At 39.4% G+C, this 27,079-nt stretch overlaps 1 protein-coding gene across 1 annotated transcript in view; it reads left to right on the top strand.

Moving 5' to 3' along the window:
• The window catches only part of gfra4b (GDNF family receptor alpha 4b), a gene marked incomplete at both ends in the record, with an annotated part of 35,129 nt that extends 13,080 nt beyond the window's left edge, over positions 1–22,049 (top strand). The window contains 7 exons of the mRNA XM_079167831.1: positions 12,595–12,870; positions 13,017–13,097; positions 14,650–14,995; positions 15,777–15,886; positions 16,677–16,811; positions 20,591–20,757; positions 21,906–22,049. Of these exons, the coding sequence (XP_079023957.1) occupies positions 12,595–12,870; positions 13,017–13,097; positions 14,650–14,995; positions 15,777–15,886; positions 16,677–16,811; positions 20,591–20,757; positions 21,906–22,049 (1,259 nt within the window). The remainder of the gene's footprint in view (positions 1–12,594; positions 12,871–13,016; positions 13,098–14,649; positions 14,996–15,776; positions 15,887–16,676; positions 16,812–20,590; positions 20,758–21,905) is intronic.
• Positions 22,050–27,079: the final 5,030 nt, after the last annotated feature.

Raw genomic sequence — 27,079 nt, 5'->3', positions numbered from 1 at the left:
CTTTTTTTAAACCCCTTTAAATGTTGGAGGCCGTGTTAGATATGTCTGCATGCATTTTAGAGCAGTTAAGGCAAATTAAAAATGCATAAAAGCTTGTCTTATTAATTTTTTGTCATTCTAGAAATACACAGCTTGTTAGTCCGTCTCTAAGTAGTTTTAGATTCTTTACCATTACTTTCACAGAAACACAGCAAACATGGTTAATGAAGTCTCTTGTTCAATTATACTTTAACTTAGGTCATGTCTGGCCATACACGCTCTAATCCAGGCAGTCTGTTTGACTGAGTAATGATGAATTTCAGAGATGAAATTAATTAGGACATTGTTATGGTTTATTGCCAGTGGAAGTTAAATTGAAGTGACTGAAAAAGAAAATTACAACCATTTCATGCACAGCATTGCTCTTGTTCTACAAACTGTGACAGAAATGTCTAATGAGTTCTGGTCTGAATAATGGATGGCTGTTTCAGTGAGACTCTGCGTTTCTGTTTATAATAAGCAGTAAATAGAGGATGAAGCTGTAGAAGTAGAAGAAAATGTAGTAGTCTGTACCAATACCAGCGAAATTCCACAATATTAGATACTGCAGTAAAAAACTAAAGTGTAACAATATATCCATATACTTCAACATACACTTCTTTATTACCATAGGAAGTTTAACAGGTCAGAAAAAGAAACATTTGTAGACAAAAACAAACAAAGAGAAAATCAATAAGTGGCAGCCAATGTTGATATTGTAGTAGGTCACTACAAAGATATCAATACATGGGAAATTTCATATTATACATTTGATATTTGGACGAATAACATTCAATAACACTGAAAAATTACACACATTGTGCAAATAAAATGCACATAAATCATTGACAGCCGGTTTAGCAGAGCGTCTTTAAAACCATGCAAGGTCACATGCTGCGCTATGAATCATTCCTGTGACATGCTAATGAGGAGCGGCTTCACTGTGATCACATCCTGTGTGTTGCCCCACTGTGTTTTTAAGACGGCTCAACACTTCAGCATCTGACTGTACATTTGAATCTATCACCAGCAGTGTTGTGAGCGTGACTGACAGCTCTGAAGATGACACATAGGTAGCCAGGTTTCAGATCCTTGAGGAATGGCACATTTCCATTTCAAACATATTCAGAAGTTGCACTTACGACTAACACAAAGAGTTTACCAGAAATTGCATGTTTAGCAAATTGCTGGTGTCAAACTTGACACTCCGAATGCCTTTTGGTGTCTCTTATGCCTTTGTGACCTTTCAGCCGAGTCTTTAAAACAATGAATCACAAAGAAGCCACTGCAGAACACTGTTGTGGTCCCACGGGTCGTGCATGATTGACAGAGTCCTGTGCGCTGGAGTCTATCTTAATAGGCTAACATCTGCTCACACTGACCCACTTTTCACTTTTTATCATCTTAATGTTGACTCTAGGTGAATCATAATTTCCCTGCACTGATATTCTTGTATAAAGTGGTTTCAGTGTATGTGTGAAGATTTCTCCAATCACAGATCACGGAGGCAAATGGAGATGCAATCAAACTGAGATGCAAAGGCAGTGCTGCTTCATGAAGGCCATGCAACACACTGAGATAAGTTACAGCTAAAACAGACTAGACAATTGTTTCACATCCCTGATGTAGTGCGTTTCTGGACCCATAAAATTGAAAAAGAAAGCAAAAGCCCTTAGATTTATTACCTTAAAAAAAATAACACACTATGGAAATTGACAGGTTGCGACTCTTTATCGCAGTGGAGGCAAGGAGGCAATCAGCTGAAAAGCCCTATCTCAAGATTCATGTTTGAGTTCCTCTCATCGCGGCTGCTTCTGCGGTACGACAACACAGCAGACGGGTCTCAAAGACTGGAGGCATGCTGGCAGTCTGAGCAACACAGAGGACTCCGCTGTTGAAGAGTCTCATCAGTAAAAGTGTCCATCAATCATCATATTGGAATGTGTGGCCCCTCCCCACTGTTGTAATGACTCTTGAGCGACAGCAACAGCTGGCAGGTATTATGGTCTTGCCACAACATCAGACCTGACAGAAGGTTAACACTTAATCACTTTAAGGCAGCGCTGCTACTGTTCCGTAAATATTCTCCATCTCACTTGTGCGAGCGCTGGGAAAGGGCCACAAGGCACACTATTGTTTTTCTCTGAAGGAACCAGCAGGGAAGTTACACTTTAACCAATCAGGTTCAGTATTTGCACTGTGTGTGAAACCCGATATTTGAGAAGACCCATCATTTGTATGCCCTGTGTGGCTGGCACCGGTCCTGCTCAGTGGTGCAGACAGACAGCCAGCACTTTCGCACTGAGAGAGAAAAACATGATGTGTCATGCTCTCTCTCCCCTCTGCAAGCAAAGGACAATATGCTGATAGGTTAATTGCAACCATTACAGACAAATAGCCGAGGCACTCATAGCGTCACAATTTCCAAGTGAAGATAAAGCAGTATTTGTTGTGTGACATTGAGACTGAACTTGACGGGCCTTCACACCGACATACAAATTGCCCTGCACGCACACGCACACACACACAGAGAACTTCAGTCATTCGCACTTACATAATCACAGCCTTTATTATATCTAGGGAAATGAATTAAATTGAACTTTTTCGGCTATAGTGGAAACTGCATATCAACTGTGTGCCTGTTCAAGGCGGGACTGTTGTGTCATTTTTCTGCCTCGCTTGGGACATTTAAAAAAAATATATAAAATACTTGCAGCAGTTAGCAGCTAACCTACAGCGACCAAGAATGGCACCGAATTTGGGCCACAAAGAGGTTTGGGAGCTCCTTACCCACTGAGCAGAGGAGCTCAACACGCACCCACAGTTATTTTTTAGGATGCATGTCGCTGCACAATGTGATTTTTTTTTTACGTCAAACTAGCACCAACGCTGTCTCGCCTCTTTTGCTCCTGTGATGCCCGTGTGTCATCTAAAAATCACACACTTCCAATCAACTTTGCGACTATATTGCGGAGTCTCTGTGAGTCTCTATTCCTACAGAGTCTTTGTCCTGTAGTCTTTCTTGTGGCACAAGAACAAATCACGCTGTGAATGTGTCGTATGGTTGTTTCTATGTGTCAGCGGGTGGGTGATGTTTGTGCCAAACTGAATTTTCGCTACAGCCTGTCAGTAACATAAGCTTCAGGTGGTTCATAGAGCTTTTGCAGAACACTAACACCTACATATATATATATACATGCTTCTGTTTCACTTCAGTAACAATAACAGAGAAAGGAGAACTATGGAGTAACATCTAGGTTCAAGACTGCAACTGAACGAAGGCGTTCATTATTTATTTTGTATCAGATTAATGAAAGGTGTGTACAGATATAATCTTAATACATTAGGCGGTCACCATCACCAATGTCAAAAACCCACAAAAATACTGTGGTATAAATTTGAGGTACTATGGCCCTCCCCTATTGTACGTACATACATCTGTGTCCTCCACTAGTCTATAGGTCGTTCAATGTAAAGAAAGAAGTAAAGGAGAAGCACAGCTTCAGAAGATCCTCCTGCAGCATCAGAGCAGTAATCCTCTGATGAATACACACAGCTGTAGCTATTTACAGCACACAGTCTTAATTTATCACACACGCACCTGTAAATCATCAGACAGCGATCATCATCAAACACCAAATAGGCAATGAGGCCGATTTGATGATGGGGACTTAGTTTATAGCACTCCTGTTGAAACGAGTTTACAAAGTGCTTCACAAACACGGAAATAAAATGATGTTGGCTAACGATGGAAAAGACAACAATAAAAGCAATAAAGTTGAGCAGACAAAAGCAATTATGAGTTTAGAAATGTGCCTTTGGCAATGTATTACAGGTGAAACAACCTCAAAGAATAATATTGTATATTAGATTTAATCTCCCACTTTATTTATTTCCACTCTTATTTTTCTGTTATGGAAAAAACAAACTGATATCGATATCATGATATGAGATTAGATATCGTCTTAGATTTTGGATATCGTAATATGGCAGAAGTATTGTCTTTTCCTGGCTATAAAGGCTGCATTACAGTAAAGCAATGTCATTTTCTGAACTTCTTAGACTTCTTACCAGACTGTTCTGTCATTTGTATCCACATTACTGATCATTTTTAATCAAAAATCGCATTGTTTAAATACATATATGTATTTTTAGCCATGATAGCACTGTGGCTCTATGGACTGGGAATGCTGGTGGGTCGGTCCACCACTTTGATCCAGACTGAAATATCTCAAGAACTATTAGATTGATTGTCATGAAAAATGTGTGCAGACATTCGTGTTACCCAGAGGATGAATCCTTATGACTCGTGATCCCCCGACTTTTCATCTAGAAGCACCAGAAGGTCAATGACTATCGGATGGATTTCCATTTGGTGGAGACACTCGTTTCCCTCTCAGGATGAAATGTAATCCCTTTAGTGATCCCCTGATCTATCGCCATCATCTGCTCAGCATTTTAATTATACTTGTACTTAATAACAAATACCTGAAAAATGAATGTAATGAATTTGTGTTGAGTGCAAATTATCCAATCTTGAACATGGTAAACATTATACCTGCTAACCATCAGCAGGCTTCCTGTTGAACCCTACAGGCAGGCCTGTAAGCTCCTCCCCTACCCAGTCATAACTGGATTTAGTAATTTAGGCTCTTGTCCTGTTCTTTAAGCAACTGACTGACAAAATCACTGTTGCAATTAGAGATTCTGTCAGGACAACGTATCTTCACTAAAAGTCTCTTGCATTTCTATTCTTACTCCTGGCGTTGATATAACCTCCCGTGACAGAGACCGCTTCAACGGTGGGTCTCGGTCCGCTTCCGAGCGAACTCTGGTGAGGTTTGTTTGACCAACCGCAGGATTTTAGGATAGCAGATACGTGATTTTAACGTGATTTCAAAAGCTTAACTATTAATAAATCTATCTTATCATGAAATCTGTTCAGGAAGCAATCGTATGATTGAGATTCACCAATCAATCGGCTGCCGATTGAAACCGATGATGACCCGTCTCTCCCTTCTAGTCATTATTCAGAACATGCGGACGATTATTTGCATTTATAGTTGTCTAGTTATTTCTTTGAGAGCCCTTTATGACACCAAAGAACATAAATATACACATAAGAGGCATTCAAATACTGCAAAAACTTCTGTCAGTCACCAGAATGTGAATTCTTCAGGTGGCTCCTGATTATGCAGGAAAATCGCCAAAACTGTTCAAACAACAAATTGTCAGTCTGTATGACTTTATATTTACTCTTCAGTTTGAACAGGAATTGGACCAGAACTCAAGTGCAACAATGAATAATGTTTTTCCCCACCAGGTGTGAAAGCACCCTCTAACTAAACTCCTATGCCCGAGTCCTGGCAAAGCTGTCGCTGATAAGAGATTGATTGATGTCGTAAATTAAATAATGCTCCTTTAAATCCCAAACTCCTCAACTACCCAACCTCCCTGGCTTTGCAAACGTTCTCATTTACAAACTAAAGCTCAAACTGGTCTTCAAAAAGGGACAATACAATGAGAACACATGCACACACACACACAGACTCTAGTTGTTACTCAGTGGCTCAGAACGACATAGGTGCTCACTGGAAGCAGCGATTCGAGTCAAGAATAACAATCACCATCTTCGTGTTCACAAATAATCTTTTGTTTACAATTCGCTCCCTTCAGACAGCAGCCTTTGCATTATGGGATCAATTTGTATGTTTGTGGGGGCTTTTCAAACTGCAGAGAGAGAATGTGAAATTCAAGAATAAAGGTTTTTTTTAAACACAGGAAAGAGAGATGCACGTTTGAAAAGAAGACACGGTGAGAACATGACAACATCATGGTGCTGCCTCTAGTAATGGAGAGAGATTAATAAGAAGCATATTTGTCATTGTGACTACTAGATGCTGATGCAAGCACATAATCAACAAGAGGCAGCTGAGGAATTTAAAGCTGTGACATTGGGTTTATTATCTATTCATTGCAGTGGATTTAGAGGAGCAGGCGTATGCCATAATGTTTGTATTTGGGAGCCGAGTGCCTAGTAATGATTGGAACTGGCTGAAATTATGTATACTTGTTATTTACTCAAATGTCACTTATTCACTTATTATTATGTCTGCGTCCATGTTTGGAGATGGGGAAAGCAGGGCGAGTTTAGGCTCGGCTTTTTATAAATAGTAAGACCGTCTCCTCTCCGGCCGAAGCTCCTCTTAGGGAAAGCATTTGATTAAAGTCGAGGGTGGTGGTGAAAGTTGAGGAGGGTAAGTGGTTGTTAAGTAACTAAATGGTTTCTATTCAGTGCATTAAAAAGACCTCACAATCAAATGGGATCAAATCTCTGGAAGCATTATTACCTCGGAATTAAAGTTGTAATCCTTAAGATTTCAGTCCTGGTTGATTTGGCGACACCCTTGGTTATTGGTGGTAACCGCAAGTGCAGTTCAACACGTCCTATAGCTGTATCTGTCTGGTTCCGTTACTCCCTGCATGCTGTAAAAGATAATTATCTTGTCTAATAGTCACAGTCAGTGGTAACTTTGGTGACTATTACATTGTTCTTTCTGCGACTGCTTTACAATAAAAGCCACCCCGGTTGAATGGTTTTACTATGAAACAGCAGCAGTCAGTCATGTCTGGTTTGAATTAGCAGTAAAACAGCTCTGATACAACTGTGGGACAGCAAACCGTAACAATGAGGCTGAAAAAAATGAAATGAAAAACAGTAACGGTGAATACATGCATGCATGCCTTGTTTCCGGGAAATCGACTACAGAGAGGTCAACCATAAATAGTATCACAAAACAGTTATCATTTCATTAAAATCTTAAGGATGATGACTTAAATGTGGGGATGGACATGTACAGGCAAAAAATAGGAAGGTTACAGAATGCATGATTTAGTCTTCTTGTCGATGTGTAAACTTGACCTTTTCTATTTTTTGGTGGCACTTGGTGCAGCCTACAAAGAAGTTAATTGCAGTTTCTGTAAATAGAAACGTCTCACAGGAGCCATTTTGAACTTGCTTGTGTTGGAAAGCGTGAGCATAGCCCAGGTCTTTCCAACGGTTGTGTACCACAATTTACTTCACAAAAACATTTGAAGAATATAATTCTCCTGCTGCCAAAATGAAGGAATCGATTGAACTCATATGGTAGGATGTTGATTCGCAGGGTAATATATTTGACCTAACGCTAGCTACTGGAATAGTTTAAGTAGCACAACTCCTTGATTCAAGCAGTCATAGATGAGCAAAGTGTGTAATTCATATATGCCATGAAATGATCACTAACTGACTTCTACAATCACCAAATACAGTCTTTTTAATACAAACTCTCACTTCAGAATCCTTCATGCCTCTGTTGCAATGAATTGCATCGTCCCTCCATCAACAGAACATCCTCTGTTGGACTTTCTTACAACCTGCTTTTGATGGTATGTCCTGCCTTTTGCTTGTATAGTGTGATCTGTCATGGTGGCAGGTGACCTGAATTTTTTATTTTTTATCTGCAACAGCCAACATTTACCTGTATTTGGCAGGTGGCAGATGCTAATTGTGTTCCCTGTGTGTAATGATAACGACTGTACTCTTTTCTGGCAGCTGCATATCCAATAATTGCCAATAAAATCCTTTTAATGTACGCATCTCTGATTGAGCTGTTGCTGAGAGTGTTTGATAATAACTGTTTTTGAATAAATCATTAATATGGCATGTATGTTATTTTCTCTTAGTGAAGGTTGAAAATACCCACTGTTGGAAAAGGATTAACTGATTTAGAATTTAAAAAATAGGTATGTGTACCACATATCCAACATAGTATGATTGAAGCTCCTTTTTCAATACTTTGAAGTTAAATTACTGTGCTTTTCTAGGTCTTCGTGCACTTTTTCTTTGATGTCTAACATGAAGTATGAGTGGAGCTGACATTGCTTTATTTTGAATGTAGATGGATATTTTCAGTCTCATTTTGCCAAATTCAATCTACTCTGCTTTGATATCTGAAATAGCTAATTTTGTCCCATAAAAGCAAATGATGTTGTCTTATGTAGAGTATCAGACAGCAACAATTTATCCAGGCTACATCTCTGCAAAGATGACATTCGTAGAACAGTTTATTTTCACTTAAGCCAGTATCTTAAATGTTGAGGTCCTAGAAGTTGTCACTTATAAAGCAAACTATGTAAATAGGACACAAAAGGACACCTGACTTTCACAATATGATGAACTTCACTTTTCTCTCAAAGGCAAAGTGTTATAATTCAGGAGCTGACTGTGACCAGCAGGAGATCAATAAAGAATAAGCCAAATTTAATATTCACTTGGATTTTCATTAAAGTGTGTCACTTCTAACCCTCTACATTTAATGACTTTTTATAAGTGAATTAAAATGCTGAAGCACATTTACCAGTCTATGAATGTCTGTCTCCTCTCAAAAACCTTTTTTGGCTCAAGTTAATATTTCAAAAGGATATGAATCGAGAAAAGTGTAGTTTTTGAAGAAAATATATGTGATTGATTAAAGCTTCCTTTACTGCGTAACTTGCTTGATAAGCTGGGGAAGCAGCGGTGGCAAGAGCACCATGAACTGAAGGAAGACTAGTAGTGTTACTAGTACAAGACTCATGACCAAATATATATGTTCAAGACGTAGAAATTCAGCATTAATTGTTGGATCTGGCAACCAAACAGCTAAATGTAACTCCGTTTGCACAGATTTTTAGACTGCAGACAGACACAGTGAGTGACAAGCTGGTGAACATAGCGGAAGTTAAGAGGCAGATGTTCAGATTTTGAGTAGAAACTTGGCAGAAGCAACTCCAAATGAATGATAATGCTGCTCTGTAACTGCTGGTTGTGTAAATCAGCAACTGTTTGCAAATGTTTTGTTGTCGTAAAAGTTGTTCCTTTAATAACATTCAAAAGTTTGAGTTTTCTAGCTGAAAGTATGCAGAAGTAGCTGCCAAGAACCATATAGAAAATGGCTTGAGTCATGTTCCTGAACATGCTTTGTATCGGTGGTGGAGGCTGCTCATTTTAAAATTGAGGCTGCTAGTTTTAATCCGACTATCAAGATCATTTCCAAATCTTGCAGGAGCTGTATTAACATTGTGAGCATTAAATATCAGCAAACAACTATTCGCTGAGTAAGGATAAAGTGGAGTAATGTCTACTAGCCGTTCAGAGGCAATCAAAATGCTGACAATCTTGAATCTTGCACCTTTAAAGAGCACTGAAACAAAGGTGATACTCGTTAAGTGCACCAATAAATTATAATTTTCCTCCTACGCCTCACTTCTTTGTAGGTATATAGGAGTTAGGGTTACATTCCAGCTGACTTCATTAAGTTTCATTTTCCATTTTATCTCTCCTGAAGTGGACCATTAAGTCGGTGCGCGAGGGTAACTGATCAGCTAATCTGCCCATGATTTATGTGGCAGGGAAACTGAGGCCTTAACTGAGCCTCAGAACACATTGATTACTGACATGGTTAATTGGCTAAACCCACTGGTACATAGAGACGGGCTTATTGGAAATGTCAAATCAAGCGGCTCATTTGCATTCATGATGTATGGTGTCTATTCCAGCTTCTGCCCAGGCAGCACAAACTGCCACACATAGCAGGACGGGCCTGGGAACTCTGCCTCGAATTTGCAACAGACCATCTGGCCTTGGGTCGGACATTGGCGTTGGTTTATTTATTTATTTCCCAGCATTAACACGTCGGTATTGGATGCACGTAGCTGACATGTGCTGCATAGAGGATGAAAGCTTAAATAACTCCTGATGTGAGTGAGACTCAATTCACCTGTGGGGTTTGATTAAAGATCCACCTTTAAAAAGGCACATGTTATTGATGGAATGGTGTTGACAAAACGGAAAACATGTTGATTTATTACTTTCTTTGTTGGAGTATGTGCATGCGTGCGTGCATGCGTGTGCGTGTGTTTTGAAGATCAAAACAGTAGCTGAGAAAATGTTGTGTTAGCGGAGGTAAGCAGCATGAAATGGAATATTTTTGAATTAACATCAAAACCACATTACGGTAGAAAACAGAGGTGGTACGAGTTTGAAGTGTTTGAATAAGCGGATATTCTTGGCTTATTGTGGGTCATGCTTAGGAATATGTTTTTAGAATAACCTGAGAACACAAATGTAAAAAAAAAAATGTATTCTAAAGACTTTTGAGTAGCAATAGCACCATGGTTTTTTTTTTTACTTAATTGGATATACATAAGGAGTAAAACATCATGTAAGACAAGACATGTAAATGTGTCACTAACACTAATTGACAGCAGGGCTGCAAAGAAAATGGCTTTCTTTTCAATTTTTTCAGTAATTGTATAATTAAAAAAAAAAAAAACCTACAGAGAGAAGAAAGACTCAATGGAAGAGTGGCAGCTCTTTTCAAAAAATTCTCCACCTCCACAGCAATTAGCTCCAGCAAGGGTCTGTATTTTACGGAGCTTATGAGCTATATGACAAAAACATCTGCAATGAACATGCTAACTGTTTCCATTATTACGCCTGGGGTCAACATCATGATGCATATAATTATGTTTTTGTGAGAGCTCCTATTGCTGTTACCAGCTGGTTGCAATAGAGTTGTTTTTTAAACATCCATCAGACCACATCATGTTCTGGGTTATTACAGAAAGAGTCAGCAGTGGCGGGAATCACAAGACACAACGGGGCTTATCAACATTTAACCAAAACCACAATCTTTGCCTACCTCAACCAAAGTGCTTTTGTTGCCTACACCTAACCACAGACAGAACCCTCTGTCTCTATGTACAATAGAGCCGTGTTCCCTCAAACAAACACTGCCTGTGACGACTCGACTCAAAGTCAAAACACACGGCAGGAAATGAAAACCACAGCCGTTAATTACATTTGAATTCGATATTAATATGCCTCCACGTGTCAGCTGTTTGCGAGATATACAAACAAAGAGCCATAACATCATATAATGCAATCATAATGTATTGCCACTTGTATGCTACAACTACCAGTACAGTTAGTATAGACATGACTTAACATACATTTCACTTTTCTCTGCATCACAAAGGTTTACCCCAAGTATTTATCTTGCCATCAAAGCCCAGTGATGCACGACAAAACCAGCAGCTCCCATCTCACCAGCTGTTATGTTGGCTCACTGGGATGGAGTTTAATAAACTGACATGGTTCTGGACTTTTCACCACAGCAACACATGAATAAATCTATGGGCCTTTCACTTGTTCTCTGTACATTCTGTACACACACACAGACACACACACACACACACACACACACACACACACACACACACACACACACACACACACACTCTCAATATTACAAACTCTCTGGCTCGATGAATAGACTTGCAGCTGAATTGAAGGGGTCAAAGCCACTCATGATAAGGTGAGTCAGTCAGAATCAATGAGAGCATGGTTTAGCATATGTATAAGTATAGTTGTGAGATAATGGATCGTCACAGAGCATGTTATCAATTAAATAGAGGTAATGGGTTAAGATACTTTGATAAAAGAGCTCATACAAAAACTGTTTTCATAAAGCCAAGGTTAAAAAAAAATCTTGATATTGCATCACCGACAAATCAGTTCATCTGCTTTATATAATGGTCTGTTTTTGTGTTTTTAAATGCAAAGGGAGAGGACTGTATTCCTTCCTTTGTCCAAACGTATATATATATATATATATATATATATATATATATATATATAGAAATGCAGTCACTTACCATTTATCAGCTTCTTGGTTTAACTCACTCAATCTTCTAATTGGCACTAAACACAAAGTACATTTGATGGAAATGTGAATTAGTTTTGCAGGTATCTGGTAACAACTGGTACTTGACACATTAAATGTTGACCTGATGGAAAAACCATGACTGTCGACCTCTTGTTAGTATTACATAAAAAGTCAAACTAAAGTCACAAGGATTCATCCTCTGGGGACAATGAATGTCTAAATTTCATTGCAATCCATCCAGCAGTTGTTGGGTTTATCTTTGTCTGGAACGAAGAGGTGGACAGACAGACAGACAGACAGACAGACAGACAGACAGACAGACATTGCATCCCTAGAGCTAGTCAGCTACCCTGCCTATAACCATGAAATACAAACTGTACAGTACATCTTTCTTGATTGACCTTCATCCTGGAAACAGTGGACTGAAGACAGTCCATCGCACATCATATTTTCACCAAACTAAAGATGCATGATGCACCTCAAGTTCTGAAGCAACAGCTCCACTGGTTGTTATGAGAGGAGTGCTGTAATGATGCTTGCTAGAGAATCTCATCTGTGTATTCTCGCATGTTCAGACTTACACAATAAGCCACCCAGCTGATTTAACGTAATGCTTAATATCCCCTTGCAACAGTTATTTTCGGTCAAAATGTTCCCCGTTTCCCTTTTCTGCTCTCATCCTTTCTTATTCCTGACATTTGGGTCAGACTTCAGCAGACTTCTCCATTATTCTTTATTTTCCATTTAATCTATACACCTCAACTGTCATCTGAAATCCCCCCTCATCGTTGTGCCATCTGTTGTGCTCTGATTCTCTCTCTCACAGCTCTGTTAGAGGTTATACTGGCCGGCAGAGACTGCTTGGTGGCTGGAGACTCATGCTCGAGCAATGAGACTTGTAGTCCACGTCTGCGGACTTTGCGCCAGTGTGTGGCGGGCAATGGCAGCGTGAAGCTGGGGCCCGGTGCCAGGAGCCAGTGTGCCAACGCGGTGTCCGCCCTGCTGTCCAGCCCCTTACATGGCTGCCAGTGTAAACGGGGCATGAAGAAGGAGAAGAACTGCTTGAGCATCTACTGGAGCCTTCATCAGTCCATCATACATGGTCAGTGCATACTGAATAGCACTTGTCTATACTGCTAAAGAAAAAATGTTGTACAAGTGAATCTGTACAAATCAGAACTTTTGTTCAGTAGCTGAAAACCACAGGTTGTTACAATACTCACACCAATGTTTCTACTATTCTTTCAGGGCTCAACCTGGTGGAGAATTATCCCTATGAGACGGTGCACAGGGATTACGACTATGTCCGCTTGGCCTCTATTACAGCTGGCAAGTTCACTGACCTTCATTAAGTTTCACCTTATTTTATACAATTTTACCCTTTGAAGAAGTTCTGTTCTAGCACAAATACGTGACTCAACTGAAACTCCTCTGGAAGCATGCCCAAAGCAAATAGAGGTCCCTTCTGTTTTTAAGACAGTTACACAAATATTATCATTCATCTGAACACAATTCCAGCATCCAGAACGATATTGTTGGATGGAATCCATATTCATTTGCATGACTGTCAATGAATATTGATGCAGGAACTTTGCTAAACTACTAACTCACAATAATAGAATATCTTCAAATCTTGAATTGTTTCTTATAGCCTCTGGCTAAAAAAAACAATGCAATCTCATTGAATTAAAATATGCTCGAACTATGAAAAGCATATTAAATCTTGTGGATAGAAAAATTACAAAACCGGTATTAAATAACAACGTGAAAGGTTTACTAAAGGTTAGGTTTTGGCAAGTAAAATAACATTAAGTGAGGTTAAAATTAGTTTGTTCATGGGTATAACTTGCATTAGAGGGTTTATTTGCATATGTATGCTATATATCCATCTACCAATTCAACCAGAACACCCATCAATGTTACAAAACTATAAACACACTGCAGAAAAAAGCTGATGACTGATCCCTGAAGCTCAAACAGGTCAGTCTGTTGCTCATTTCCCAGGCAACATGAATACAAAAGGTCCATTCAGAAGTTGCAACACGGAGGACCGGGGTTCCCACCCACACCAAACATGACCGTTCATAAATACGGGTTTGCTTTATTCACTGATGCAAGAGAAAACAGGAAGCTGTCTTGATGTTTTCGTTGAAGATCACATAACACTAGCTTGACTCAAGTTACACTTGTCATCGGATCTGATTTTAAAGATACTAAAAAGATTTTTAGACATTTCCTGAATCGTATTGAAATCAGCTTTTGTTTTACTCTCTCATCGAGAGAAGAAGTCCCTCCCCTTCTGGTGAACCCTGTGGGACCTTATGTCATGAAAAAATACGAGAGTGATTTGCAGCAGACAGTGGACAAACATCACGCAACGGAATACCACAATGCAGTCTGTACTTAAAATGGCACATAGTAGGTTAACAGTTGAGGTAGCCAGCCATCGTGATAAGTTTGATCAGTAGTGTGGAGAGGCATGGCCCTGGTTCTTGTGCTAGCATTAGAATAACGCAAAGAAGCTCCCTGGGTCATACTTGTGTCCTTATTTTCATTTTAAGAAATCGTTCTCTTTTCAAAAGCATAGAAATAGAAACCACGCTCCTCTGCTAATAATCATTTCGTCATTCTGGTCCTCAAGAAATGAGCCTCCATTGTTTATTGAGACACTTCCATCTCCAAGCTGATATTTAATTCTAAACTACCGACCTCAACTTTTGAACCTCGAACAATACAAGACACATCTCAGCGTGTTGAATAAATAAACTTGAGTACACACCACAGATCACATAAGCTATTAAACACAAGACCTTGTTGCTCTGTGGGTTTCATTCTTCCACTGATATCCACGCTCGTCTTTGACCTTACTTTCAATCCACAGACTCAGATGTTGGCATGACAACTGTGAATCGCTGCCTGGATGCGGCCAAAGCTTGCAATGTGGACGACTTGTGCCAGAAGCTCCGCACAGAATACGTCTCAGCTTGCATCAAACCCACTGCGAAGTCCGGCCTGTGCAACCGGGCCAAATGCAACAAGGCTCTGCGCAGGTTCTTCGACCGCGTCCCGGCCGACTACACTCACGAGCTGCTCTTCTGCCCGTGTACGGACACGGCATGCGCAGAGCGTCGAAGGCAGACGATTGTACCCGGTTGCTCTTATGAAAGTGTGGAAAAACCCAACTGCATTACACAGATGAGGATCTGCAAAGCCGACTATGTGTGCAGGTGAGAAGGGAGCTAAATACGAGCTTTTAATTGGCTCCCATTTATTTCATACCGTCTTACTCTCGTGTCTATAATGGATATTAAAGTTATTTCTTACTTAGCCACTTAGTCTCTTATGGTTACGATAACATATTGTTGCAATAACATCATAATCCCCAGTTTTGTTCGGTTTAATGAACTAATTTGTTTCTAACAGTATCCCAAATCAGCAAAGCCAATGTTTAACCACTCCCAGTGTATTCAAGTACTCCATGGATATAGGTATTAAATATACACACCATACATATTTGGACCAGTGCTGTTCAGTATTATGGGTCTTTGAAACCAAATAAACAGCCAACCAATCAACAAAATGGCCCACTGTTTTACCCTAAAGCTTTCTACCACCATTGGTTAGAACACCCCAGAGAGCCTGTTGGAATAACACATTAAATATTTAGCACAGATAAAGAGCCAGATGGATCAGAGTTATCGCTCATTGCTATCTCTGGTCACGGCCATTATTTTTCACAGCCCCATTACACTCAGAGGGCTTTACTAATGATCCCAGGTCTGGTGGATGAAATATATTACTCTTTCTATCACTTTCACATTACAGTCCAATACTTTCAGTCTTCCCCACGTCCAACAATTTTTCTTCATGCCAGAGGGCTACACTCTTAATTAAATGAAAGTTAGAGCAGAAATAATGTATAAAAAAGAAAGAACCAGCAAACTTTTTAGATAAAACAATACAGGGAGCTATCATGTTCTTGCTAACTATTGCCCGTTGCTTTTCCAGGTCTCGCCTGGCACAGTTCCAGTTCGACTGCGAACCCTCCGAAATGTATGCCAATGGCTGCAAGCAAGGGAACTATGGAGCCTGTCTCCTCGCCTACACAGGGCTCATAGGTAGGTGCACATCTGAGAGGTGAAACACAGAGCGGAAACACAGGAAGGAAAAGGGAAAAATTAAATGAACAGATGGAAGAAGAAAGAGATCTAATGGAAGTTATGCACCATATGCTGTGTTAGAGACGGAAAGGGAAAAATTGTGCAGCAACAAAGAGGCGGGAATGAGTGAAAGCTAGCTAGAGGGACAATTAATAAACACCAAACGGGCTAAGAGTGAGTGGGTAGAATAAAATTAAACTTCTAATTCTAAACCAAAAGACAACACGGTTTAAGATAAAGAAGCATAAAAATATCTCAACACAGAAAAACAGAGGCTCTTTACACAATGTAAGGTGTGTTTAATTTGTTTTATAATAGTCCGTAAAAGAAAAAAAAAGAACATCCACTTCTTTTCCTCTCACTGGAGAGAGAAGCCTAATGCATTTCAAGAACCGCAAATGTTGCCCCTCAGCACAAACACACTTGGCATTTTCATTCCTGTCTTGTATTTATTAAAGCACTTGAAATCACACCTCCACTATGTTGAAGGGGAAAAACAGCCACAGAAATAAAAATCTCAACACCAGAGACCATGACCTAAAGAAAAAGAGAACTGGAGTAATCGCCTGAATCTTCGAGTCAGAGCACAAGCCAGTCTAATAGAACGATACTAGCATATTATTAACCCTGTGCATCAAGTCAGTATAGGAAATACAGAGTCCATTAATGTTTCAGACAGTAAAGCACTGAGTGCAAAAAATTAATATTTAATACTGATTGAGGCCTGGTGCGTGCTCTCTCTCTGCAGGAAGCACAATAACTCCCAACTATGTCGACAACTCAACGTCCAGCGTGGCTCCGTGGTGCTCCTGCTCGGCCAGTGGGAGCCGGAGAGAAGACTGTGATAACTTCCTGGGATACTTCAACGACAACATCTGTCTCCGTGAGTCTCACTCAATGTACTGGATTGTACCAACACAGGTTTTTGGGGGCAGGGGTTGTGTTTGTTTAGGGGTATTGTGGAGTTAACATTTGACCACTAATTTAGCATCCTGATTTAGGGGAAAGACGTTGGGGGTTTTTTCAGTCGTCTTTATGTTGTTTTGCTGACATTGCTGACAATAGAAAAAAAGGAAAAAAGTCTCTTAATAGGAAATGTAGGCGAGCAGCGGTGAGTGAATATTATGAATAGTGAATATTTCAAAGTGTACTGTAAAATGCAATTTCTATTCAGCTCCAAGGACACAAACTGCATCATCAGATGGCAACAAGAACAGTTTGTCTCAGATATAAGAAATGCACTAATATATTGTTTGACAGTCTATTCAGATCACAAGTGTTTATCACACCAATGGTTATATTTTACAATTCAGTATTCAATTACAACTTGCAGTTGTCAGTTACCTTGGAATCGCATGTCTCTGTGACTTTCGACTCCTCTAATCAATGCTTTCCGACAGTCCTGCTTGGCTGAATAAAAGAGCTAACAGCTAACAGTAACAGAAGTTTCAACACAATTTCTTAGCCAGGAGCTGTAAAAAATGTGAAATAGCTTCTTTCAGCCGAATTTTCTACCATTTATAGATGTTTTCCAGACCAGAAATATGAGCCATCAAGCAGCTTTATGCTGCATATGAAGCCATAGATTTACATAACCTGAAAAAGTAAGCATATGTTCTCTTTCAGTCTTAGTGTAAATATAGCAGAGCATTGGACTATAAACAGGCATATAAGGAAAATCCCATCACTGTAGAGCTGAAACAACAACGTTCCACAAATACCTCAGGTGCTTGTTTGGATTTCTATGCTTTCATATCATTTCCCTACGCTGCTGGTACAACCAGAGTAATTTAATTATGACATGAAATGCAGAAAAAGCGTTAATCACAATAATTTGTTGTGATGACCTGCAACTGGGGACATAAAAACAAAGTTGATTTGAAAAGCAAAGTAAATAAGTTCTGTGATAGGCCAAAGCGACATGACGGCGCCGTTGGGATGCAGTGTGACAGATGTTTCCCAGCATGCTCAAACAGCCGCAGAGTGAGATGTATGTAGCTCTCTCTCTCCCTCCCTCTCTCTCTCTCTAGTAATTCCGCCTGGGTGTTCAGTCACTTCTTAGTGAATTATAAGTTAGCTGGCCCTTTGATAGTTCAGTAATTGTATATTTATTGAATCTCCTCCTGATGTACTTTCTATTTTTTAACAATTGAACAAAGTTAGAGACCTAATTCATAACAACTTCACAAAATTGCTAATGATTGTGGACAGTAATGATCTGTTTTTAACCCTTAACTGCATTGGTATTGAGAGACATTCCTTCCCACCAGGGGGCTTTACTGACTGTCACTAAAGCTACTAATAAACATATAGGTTGTAAATTGTTCAGAACTTAAATGCGCATCAGGCCAAAGTAATAACAAATCACCTCAGGGTCAAAAATTGGTTTATCTGCCAATGGCAGGTAAACAGAAAAAAAATGCATAGGCCAAACATTTTTTAACTGCCCATAAAACTGCATGAGATGCAATTAAAAACAACAATAAAAACAACAAGCGGGTTCTATTTGTCTAGTACTAGCAGCTCATTGTATTGGCATTGCTGTCATGCAAAAAACAATCTCATCTCTCCTCACCCCCTTGTCTACTCCGGCAATGAGCTGCCGCATCTCTGCAATTAGCGTGAAATTCTCTATGGTACCCAGCCCAATGACCGCTAGCTAAACTAAGGGAAGAGAACGTTGTCAGTAGCCTACAGGTTACAATCAGGCTCGGTAACAACAAGCTAACGTGCTGAGAGAATCTGAGCTATAGACCACAGAATACCCCGGCAGGGATGGGTCTCGTTAGGATTTTATCCATACTAGTATTCTTATCGACACTCTTATCGGTTCTTTTTTTATCATATTGTGAGAAAAAAGACAAAGTGATGTTGATCCTTTTCCTAATTAATTAATATTCTTATGTATACAAATAGTCTTTCTTGACCAGCAACACAAGAAGTTCCAAAACCTTTAAAATACATTTGCAGCTAAACAGTTAGACTATTCCCACTCCGTATGGCATCGCTAACGTTTCCTGAAGTGGATGAGGATGGATGGCTGCTCGCCAAACAGTTGAAAACATTTCTGCAGATTTATGTAATAGTTGTTCGTCAAATGTCTTGATAAATTGCTGGTATTACCTGCCTCTGGTGGGTTTTTTATTGCATTTGATACTTTAGTTACAGGCACAGAGACAAAGAGAGGAGGATCTCACTCCGTAACGTCTTAAGTACCGATAGCAGAACCATTAACTCCGGATCTTATCAACACTCTGGGTTTTTACTTAATCGACAATTGGCAGAAACGTGATCGGGGAATCTCTAAAAGTTACATCCGTGACTCACAACTAGTGGTGCAACAGATCATAAAACTCACGGTTCGGATCAGCACAAAAGAAAAGAAGCAAATAAAACTTTCGGAGAGCCCTGATCACGTTTATTTTGCCACCGATACTAATTGCGGATCGTTGCTGATCCAAATTGTTGTTTGATTATAGCAGCTGGTCTACAAGGCTTCAGACTATTTCTCTTTGTCACCGTCCCAAAAATTGCTTCAACCGCTCTGAAGTCAGGGTAAACCATCAAAAATTCAAAATGTTATCCTTTTACTTTGTTATAATCATCTATAGTGTTTTTCCCCTCATTAAAAACACACAATTCAATTAAAGAATTAAAACAAATCTTTAATAATGTATTATAAGAGGAATTTTAAACAGGTCATAATTCTATTTATGTTGCTGTGAAAACATCTCCTTCAAACGACTTATTTATTTGATTTATTCAAGTTTCTCACCAACACTACATTTTACGAGATTACATGTGAACGCATCATGATAACATTATAATTTACCTTTCGCCCAATACTGATTTTCACTGAACAGAGCCTGAACGTATCATAATGTAACCGACTCTTGTCGATTTAAACTGGGATTAGTTGTTTACAATGTAACACTATCAGAGATCTGCGACTAGTAAATCATAAATGCTGATGTCCTGATGGCTTATTTTACTTAATATTAGCGGATAACGATAACATTTTATTTCACACTGTGATGGTTAACGTTAACTGGGGGGAGGGGGGATCCGTACCGATAGGTATCAACATAGGTGTCTTGTAATCTATCGCGTCTTCTGCCTTGTTTCCTAATGCTCATTCTCTTCTTCACATTTCTATCATGACCTCTGCTCTGGAGTGTGAATAATTAATGGTCCTTATAATGTTTTCCTCGGCGAGCACATTTCTATCATTGAACCTGTACACACAATGAGTATCTTTGCCTGGTGTGTGTGTGTGCGGCGAGATGAATCTTTGGCCGGTCTTTCCTCGAGCGCCCGGCCTAGAAAAGATACAGAGAGAGGTCTCAGAGTTGTTTGGCCAGTGCAAACGGTCTATGAGTTAATGAGGTCGATGTGGGGAGGCAGGTGCAGTTTGGATAGGCTACTTGAAGAGAATACTGAGTATTTTCGGTTTTCTATTTTTTTTTCTCTCTCTCGTCTCTGTTGACCAAATGCAGACTGGCCCAGCAAACCTGCTCATGAAAAATGTACAATTCAGAACCTGAGGCATCTGTCGTGATTGAATAAGAAATGAGAGGAACTCGTACAGAAATAAGATATTGCTGAAGTTTGTTAACCGTTTTTCTTTTGATTATTTTTAAATTGCTATGTCAAATGTTTCAGGGAATGCTCTTCTGGCGTTTGGAAGTGAATCAGACCAGCAGCCAACTGTCAGCCAGTCCAGTACACCCAGCTCCAACCACAGCAGCAGAGAAAACAGGAGCACCGCATCTCCATCAGACACCATAGAAACTATGAGGAACATTCTGGATGCAATAATACCAACACAGGTTTGCAGTTTTTATTGTCACTATGGTTGGATTTCTTTATGTGACGATTATATATTTTGAATTATTTTGATGGTTATGTTTGTAGAAGGATAAAACAATTTAATTGTAAATTGATGTGGTCTATTTTATTCTTTCATTCATTCTGTGTTTCCAATAGTGGCATGAACTGTTGTCTGCCATCCGGTCTTTTTCACACTACCACTTGACTGACTGTTTAACTTCCAACTCACATTTGAAAACAACGATATAGCTGAAGAGAAAGACGCACACAGATAAAAATATCTATTGAGGGGAGACGCATATGTGATGCAAAAGTGACCACAATGTGTAGGCAGTGAGCACTACCTAACACAAGGCCATGCTGAGATCAACAAATTAGATCAACCAACTGGTAGTAACATGGCAAATCAAATGAGGAATGATGTTTTACTCCCTTTCAGGAAACCTGTCCACATGTGTATGCTGCAGAAAGAAAAACAGTGACTAAGTGACGAACGGTTCAAAGCTTCACTTTTATTAAAAAAAACATAAAAAACCTAATCTGATTACTTTATATTTGTGTGTATGCATATACACATAATCAGTGTATAACTGGAAGTACTTTATTTCTCTACAAGTTCCCATGAAGCGGTTACGTTCATTTTTGTAGAAAAGCTCTTAATTGAATAAGACATTTTTTTTTTATTTGTCAAGTATTAAATGATCACAGGATTATACAATTGGCTATTTATTAAAACATGCTATACAGTGATACATATCAGTCTCGAGATGTGAATGACGTAAATCAGGATAAAAGAGTTTGTCCATATCGTATAGTGGAACAGTAATGTTCATCCATGGCAATGTAAACACCACCGATGTACATATTTCAAGCTGGGAAAAAACAGCAAGCAATAATTCTTCAGTCCAATGTATAGCAATGTTTCTCAGCCAAGACATGGCAAGAATTTATGGCTATGGTCGTCTAATCTCACACAGTGACCGTCTCATAAAACAACAACATTGTGCAGTCAGACTGTTACCTTTGCCCTGTTTTTAATCCCAACCTTCAGAGCTGAAATTTCCGCAATGAGTTATGATAATCACCCGAAACGCAAAAGGGCTGTTTGAAACACAGCACATAAAATGATGTCTTTCTCTCCTACCAGGCCCTGGGAAATGAACTGCTAGTGGGCCAGTCCACCCTGTCATCCAACAGCCTCTCAAACTCTGCTTCACCTACCAGCTCATTGCTTCAAGCTGCCTTCAGCCTTCTGTTGCTGCTCCTTCATCTGCTCAACAATGGACACTAAAGACTGCAGGGGAGCGTGCTGAGGACCTTCCTAGTACCAAGCAGATGGGAGGACCAGTCGGTTCAGAGGGAAAATCGGACCGTGCGGCGTTACTGCTCCAACTAAACATGTACAGCGATTCTGTTTCTCTATTTTTGTGTCCCAAGTGGTCCAGTTCTACCTGCCAGTGTTCTCACTCAGACTGTGGGAGACCTCTGCAGATGGAGGCCAGTCTGTACATTTGTACATTGTCGTTGCGATCAAATCAAGCCGAAATGAAGTCAGAGTGTCGCTTTTGTGGAATAATGCAGCTCTAAGCTATCCAACTGTATCCATTTTCAAGAGTTGTTATGAAAATATACTGCAGATATGTATGATACAACAAGACGTGAAGTTTGTCAGTAACCTTGAAGATTTGTATTGTCAACAGAAAGCTCGTATTTGAAATGGTGTAAGGGAAATTGCTTGGAGTTAGCCAGTGAACTGTGTGTCTTCTCTGTTCTCAGCACACACAATGATTGGAAAGGTCCTTGAGTATATGGGCTTCAATGCCACTCTCTTCAAGTGACTGAAAGAGAAAGATTATTACTGATGAATACAGGAATTATGGAGAGACAGCTGGACAGAATAGAGCTCCTTTTGCTCAGACATCCAGGACAAATACTATAATTCTTACATATACAGCAGCACTATCTAGAAATGATGTGGCAAGCAGAGTACACAAGATAAACCTCGACATTATTTGTCCTCTCCATCAAGACTGTTGACCTTTGTCAAACTCTGTCGGTTATTGCTAAAGCTACAGTAGGCGTTCATACAAGTAGTCCTGGATCTCTATCAGCAAAGATGAGCTCTTGGACTGGAAAGGAAATAATCAGAAAAGCAGTAACTTTCTTACCTGTAGCTGCTGTACTATGTGTTTGTGAGCGTACAACCCTTTTATTTCTCACTGTGTCCGTGAACATTGCTGCGGGGGCTCTGAGTGTTTGTGCCAGAGAGGGAAGTGAATGATTTGACTTGTTGAGCGACGCCAGCTCCAGTACGGAGCCCGTTTGAAACGAGACAGTTATGAATGATTCAGTATTTTCTGTTGTTGGAACGTGCCAGTGAATTCTGAACAGGACCAGAGGTGCTGCAAATAAAAGTTCTCAGATCATTATGTTTACACATTAGCGTCATTCAACCTCTTTTCTTAACAAATTCTTTTGTTTGGTGCGGATGAAGTACGTCACAACCGGAATACATGTTTACCTAAACTAACACTCACATGACTTCAGCAGTAGCCTGTAGTGCATTATTTTAAATGAGAATATAACTGGATTTACAGCACAATCAAGCCATTTATGACTGAAGATCTACTCTCAAACTGATCTGGCTCACTAAAAGCTCATCAACCGCTTCACTTCAGAACTACTGAACTTATATCTTGCTTTTCTGGACCTCAAATTAAGTTGTTTAAGGCCAATAGAAACTAATTTAGACCCTTAAAGCCGTACAGCATAATACCTTACAAATACCGTGTGTGATCAAATTTTAATTTATCCCTTATTTGACAACTTCCACTATTATAAGCATTACTTACTATGCAGCACAGGCAGGCAGCAGAACTTATGCTGGAATTATGGACAGGAGTAGCACCATGACTGTCAGTTTCACTTGTTTCTACTTCCACCCAGAAGGTAAAATGGTGAGTTAAAGTGGCTAATTTCTGCTGACAATCACCTTTAACCCTCCACTGTTTCATTGTTTACATTTTGCCTTTTGTTTGCTGGAAACAAACAATTTACTCTAGTCTGGATAATTAAAGCCTGATTGTAACGCAGGATGATGTAATTATCTTCTTGTTAGTGTTGTTAAATGTGAGGTAGAAAACTAACAGCGCTGTCAAGGATCATGACTGTGTGTCAGATGAGAAAAGAAAGAAATACTGCAAGAAAACCAATGAACAATTGTAAAAATGAAAATTGAAAGACAAACCATTTTTGTAAAAAAAACAACATAGGCTTAAGGGACAATGCAAGTGGCAATGCAAACTTTTTACAGCATCCCTTTACAGTTTTGATGTATCATACACATAATACAATCCGTGCGTTGAGTTAAATGCTAACATCAGCATGCTAACACGCTCACAAAAGTTGCTGATGTTTAGGAGGCATGATGTTAACCATGTTCACATTCTGAGTTTAACATTTCCTAATTAGCGAAAGAAAAAGGAACGCCTGTCACATTATAGCCCTTGGAACGCGTAGATCAAATCAAGCAGTCTAATTGGTTCACAGCTGATATAATACCCACATACCACTGCTCAGACATCTAATTCCTTTGCGCTTTCACAGCTGTTTGACTGTTTCACAGATCACAACATTCCATGATCTATTTATTAGAAGTCACTATGCATATTTATAAACACAATATGTAGAATTCGAATACTTTGCACTAAAATGTCAAGATGAGGACCTACATCCATCAAAAACAAAACTAAATACTAATTTAAATTAATTTTCAGCGATAATAAAGTTTGGGGGTTCAGTTACTCTGCATAAAATACAGAAAAGCAAAAACTCCTCACAATTAATAGGCACAAACCAGAAAATGATTGGCTTTTTTGTTTGGGTTCCACAATGGAAACAACGACTGACACCTTGTTTTTGCCCAGGTAGCTAGCATCGCTAAAAAACAAATCATGGGGTGGATAGCTAACTAGCTTTAAAACAATGACAAAAACACAGATAGCTATCTCCCGGCAATCAACTAGCTAGCGGGAGAAAGCTAGTTAGCTATCTACTGGGAGAGTCGTTTTTTGGCGATGCTCGCTACTCAGGCAAAAACAAGACGGCAGTCGTTCAATTTTGAATTGGTTCCGAGGTCGTGGACCCAACCGCTCAAAAAATGGTTCTAAGCCTTTAGACTCTTGTAGATCTTCATCTGGCAAGCCGTGTTGTAGGAGGTCATTTGTAATGTCGATCGCCTCCACACCGGGCAAAACAGTTCAAGAAATCGTTATTCTTGATTTTGTAGGGATCACATCCAATATGTGTTTCTTTTTTCTGGAGATAACTGCTGCGTGCAGGTTCAACCAACCCTTTTATGTATTCACTTTCCTCCATTTCCAATTCGCGCTGTATATAGGTTCTTCACCTCCTGCCCTCCGATTGCAAACAAGCTATTTATCTTAAGCTAACAACCATAAACTTCCCCACTAACTGGGTATTTCATGGTATGCTGCTAGTATGACCTGATATTGCAAGATGTAGGTATTCAAATATTTATGATGGGCTCCAGGGCTCCGTTTCAGATGTAATATGATTTAGTGTGTTTAGGTTCGTCCATTACCTTGTTTGAGGTAAAACAACTGATGTAGCTTTGACGCAAAGATGGCTCACTGCTTATCATCAGCACTAAATGGAGGAATTGGCTGGGCAGGTAACATATCATGACACAAACAAAAAACTAAAATATCCTGCTGACGATGCTTCTTTCTTTTCTTCATTCCCTTCTAATATGCCTTGTATTTTTCTATGAATTTAATATGTCAGGGACTATCGCTTGGATTTATTCACACCCATCCCCTTTGCCCTTCCATTCACCGCAGTTTCTACCTAATGGTGGCTTTGAATCCAACACCGATCAATAGCAACAATCAAATGTTGCTCAAGGGTGTAGAAACCTCTTGCCATTTACTACTGGATCATTTTACCCGCAACATAATCAACAAACTTTCACGACTTGTATTTTCACAATGCAGTTCCTGTTTTTTTTCTCCCATCTCTTGTGTTCGGTGGAAGAATTGAAATTGATTCCCACTAATTGCTGTAAACACGGCATCAAAGTACAGGCAGGGCTCCTGACATATGTCAACTTAATTGTCTCACTGCTTTCCTCTCAAACATAATGACTTGTTAGTAGCTGCAACATGATTTCACTCCCAATGAAAAAGCGTGATTAAAACTCACTGCAATCACAAACAAAAGCTATTCAATGGTCGCTCTTAGAATAAGAAAAAAATGTACTACGGAAATGAGTAATGGTGATTATTAAATAGCAGAGCAAAAAGAGGCTTTGAACTGTTCACTCCGAATGTTCTGCTGAAGCAAAGCAATTGGACATTGCTGCGAGATCTCATATTAGAATGTCAATTTTAATAGTTCTTTTATGTGGAGGATCATGAAGGTCTCCATAAAAAATTAAATACAGCTTGTTTTCAGACCTTTTTTCTACTTAAGCATACCAACACATAATGGCACATGACAGCTGAAATTAGCTTCAGCCTATTTATGACTTGGCAAAGAGGATGAAATTAATATGAGTAACAATTGTATACAATATTATAACCAAACGAAAAACATGCAGCAGGTTATAAGTGCTGAAAAAAATAGAATGTAAAAATTGTATTTACATATTCCCCAGAAAGGGGCTTGTGTACTCAGTTTGGTTTTTAATCAGTGTATCTCAGTAGTAATAATCTGTCAGACTCCACTGCTGTCCAGCCCTCACAACAAGGCAAATCTAATGCAAAGTCATTATTACACTACAGTGTGACATTTATAATCCAAAATGGATATCTTGGTTTAAATTTAGAAATGGTGCTTTGTATGTTTTGTGTAAAGCAGACTTCTCTTGGGCTAATGTTTAATCATGAGCAAAGATTTTACAAGCAATAATCCTAAAACCTCCTCGCCATCTTCTCCTTGCTCCCGTTAATAGATTCCTCTATTTGTACACCTGCAGTAGCGCATATTTGAAGAACAAAACTGTGTGTCTTTCAATCTCCATGAAAGTGCCTCCATGAGTTGAAAACAGCGTACACTCCAGATGTACGAGTAAGTTCACGTTTGTCTGCTCACATCTGTATTTCTATGCAAGTCTGTGTGTTCATGCATATGTGTGTGTGAAGCATGTAGGCGTATGTCTCCAGACATCTGTTTGTGTCTGTAATCTGTGTGTCCATGCATATATGTGTCTTTGTGTGTTTGCATGAATGCACATGCACAAATTTGTCTTGTAAAGGTGATTTCTTTCTTTCTCTTTTTTGCCTCTCATCCTACTGTTTG

Source organism: Pholis gunnellus, assembly GCF_910591455.1.
Source record: "Pholis gunnellus genome assembly, chromosome: 10".
Classification (NCBI taxonomy): domain Eukaryota; kingdom Metazoa; phylum Chordata; class Actinopteri; order Perciformes; family Pholidae; genus Pholis; species Pholis gunnellus.
This window is presented reverse-complemented; position numbering and strand designations above follow the sequence as displayed.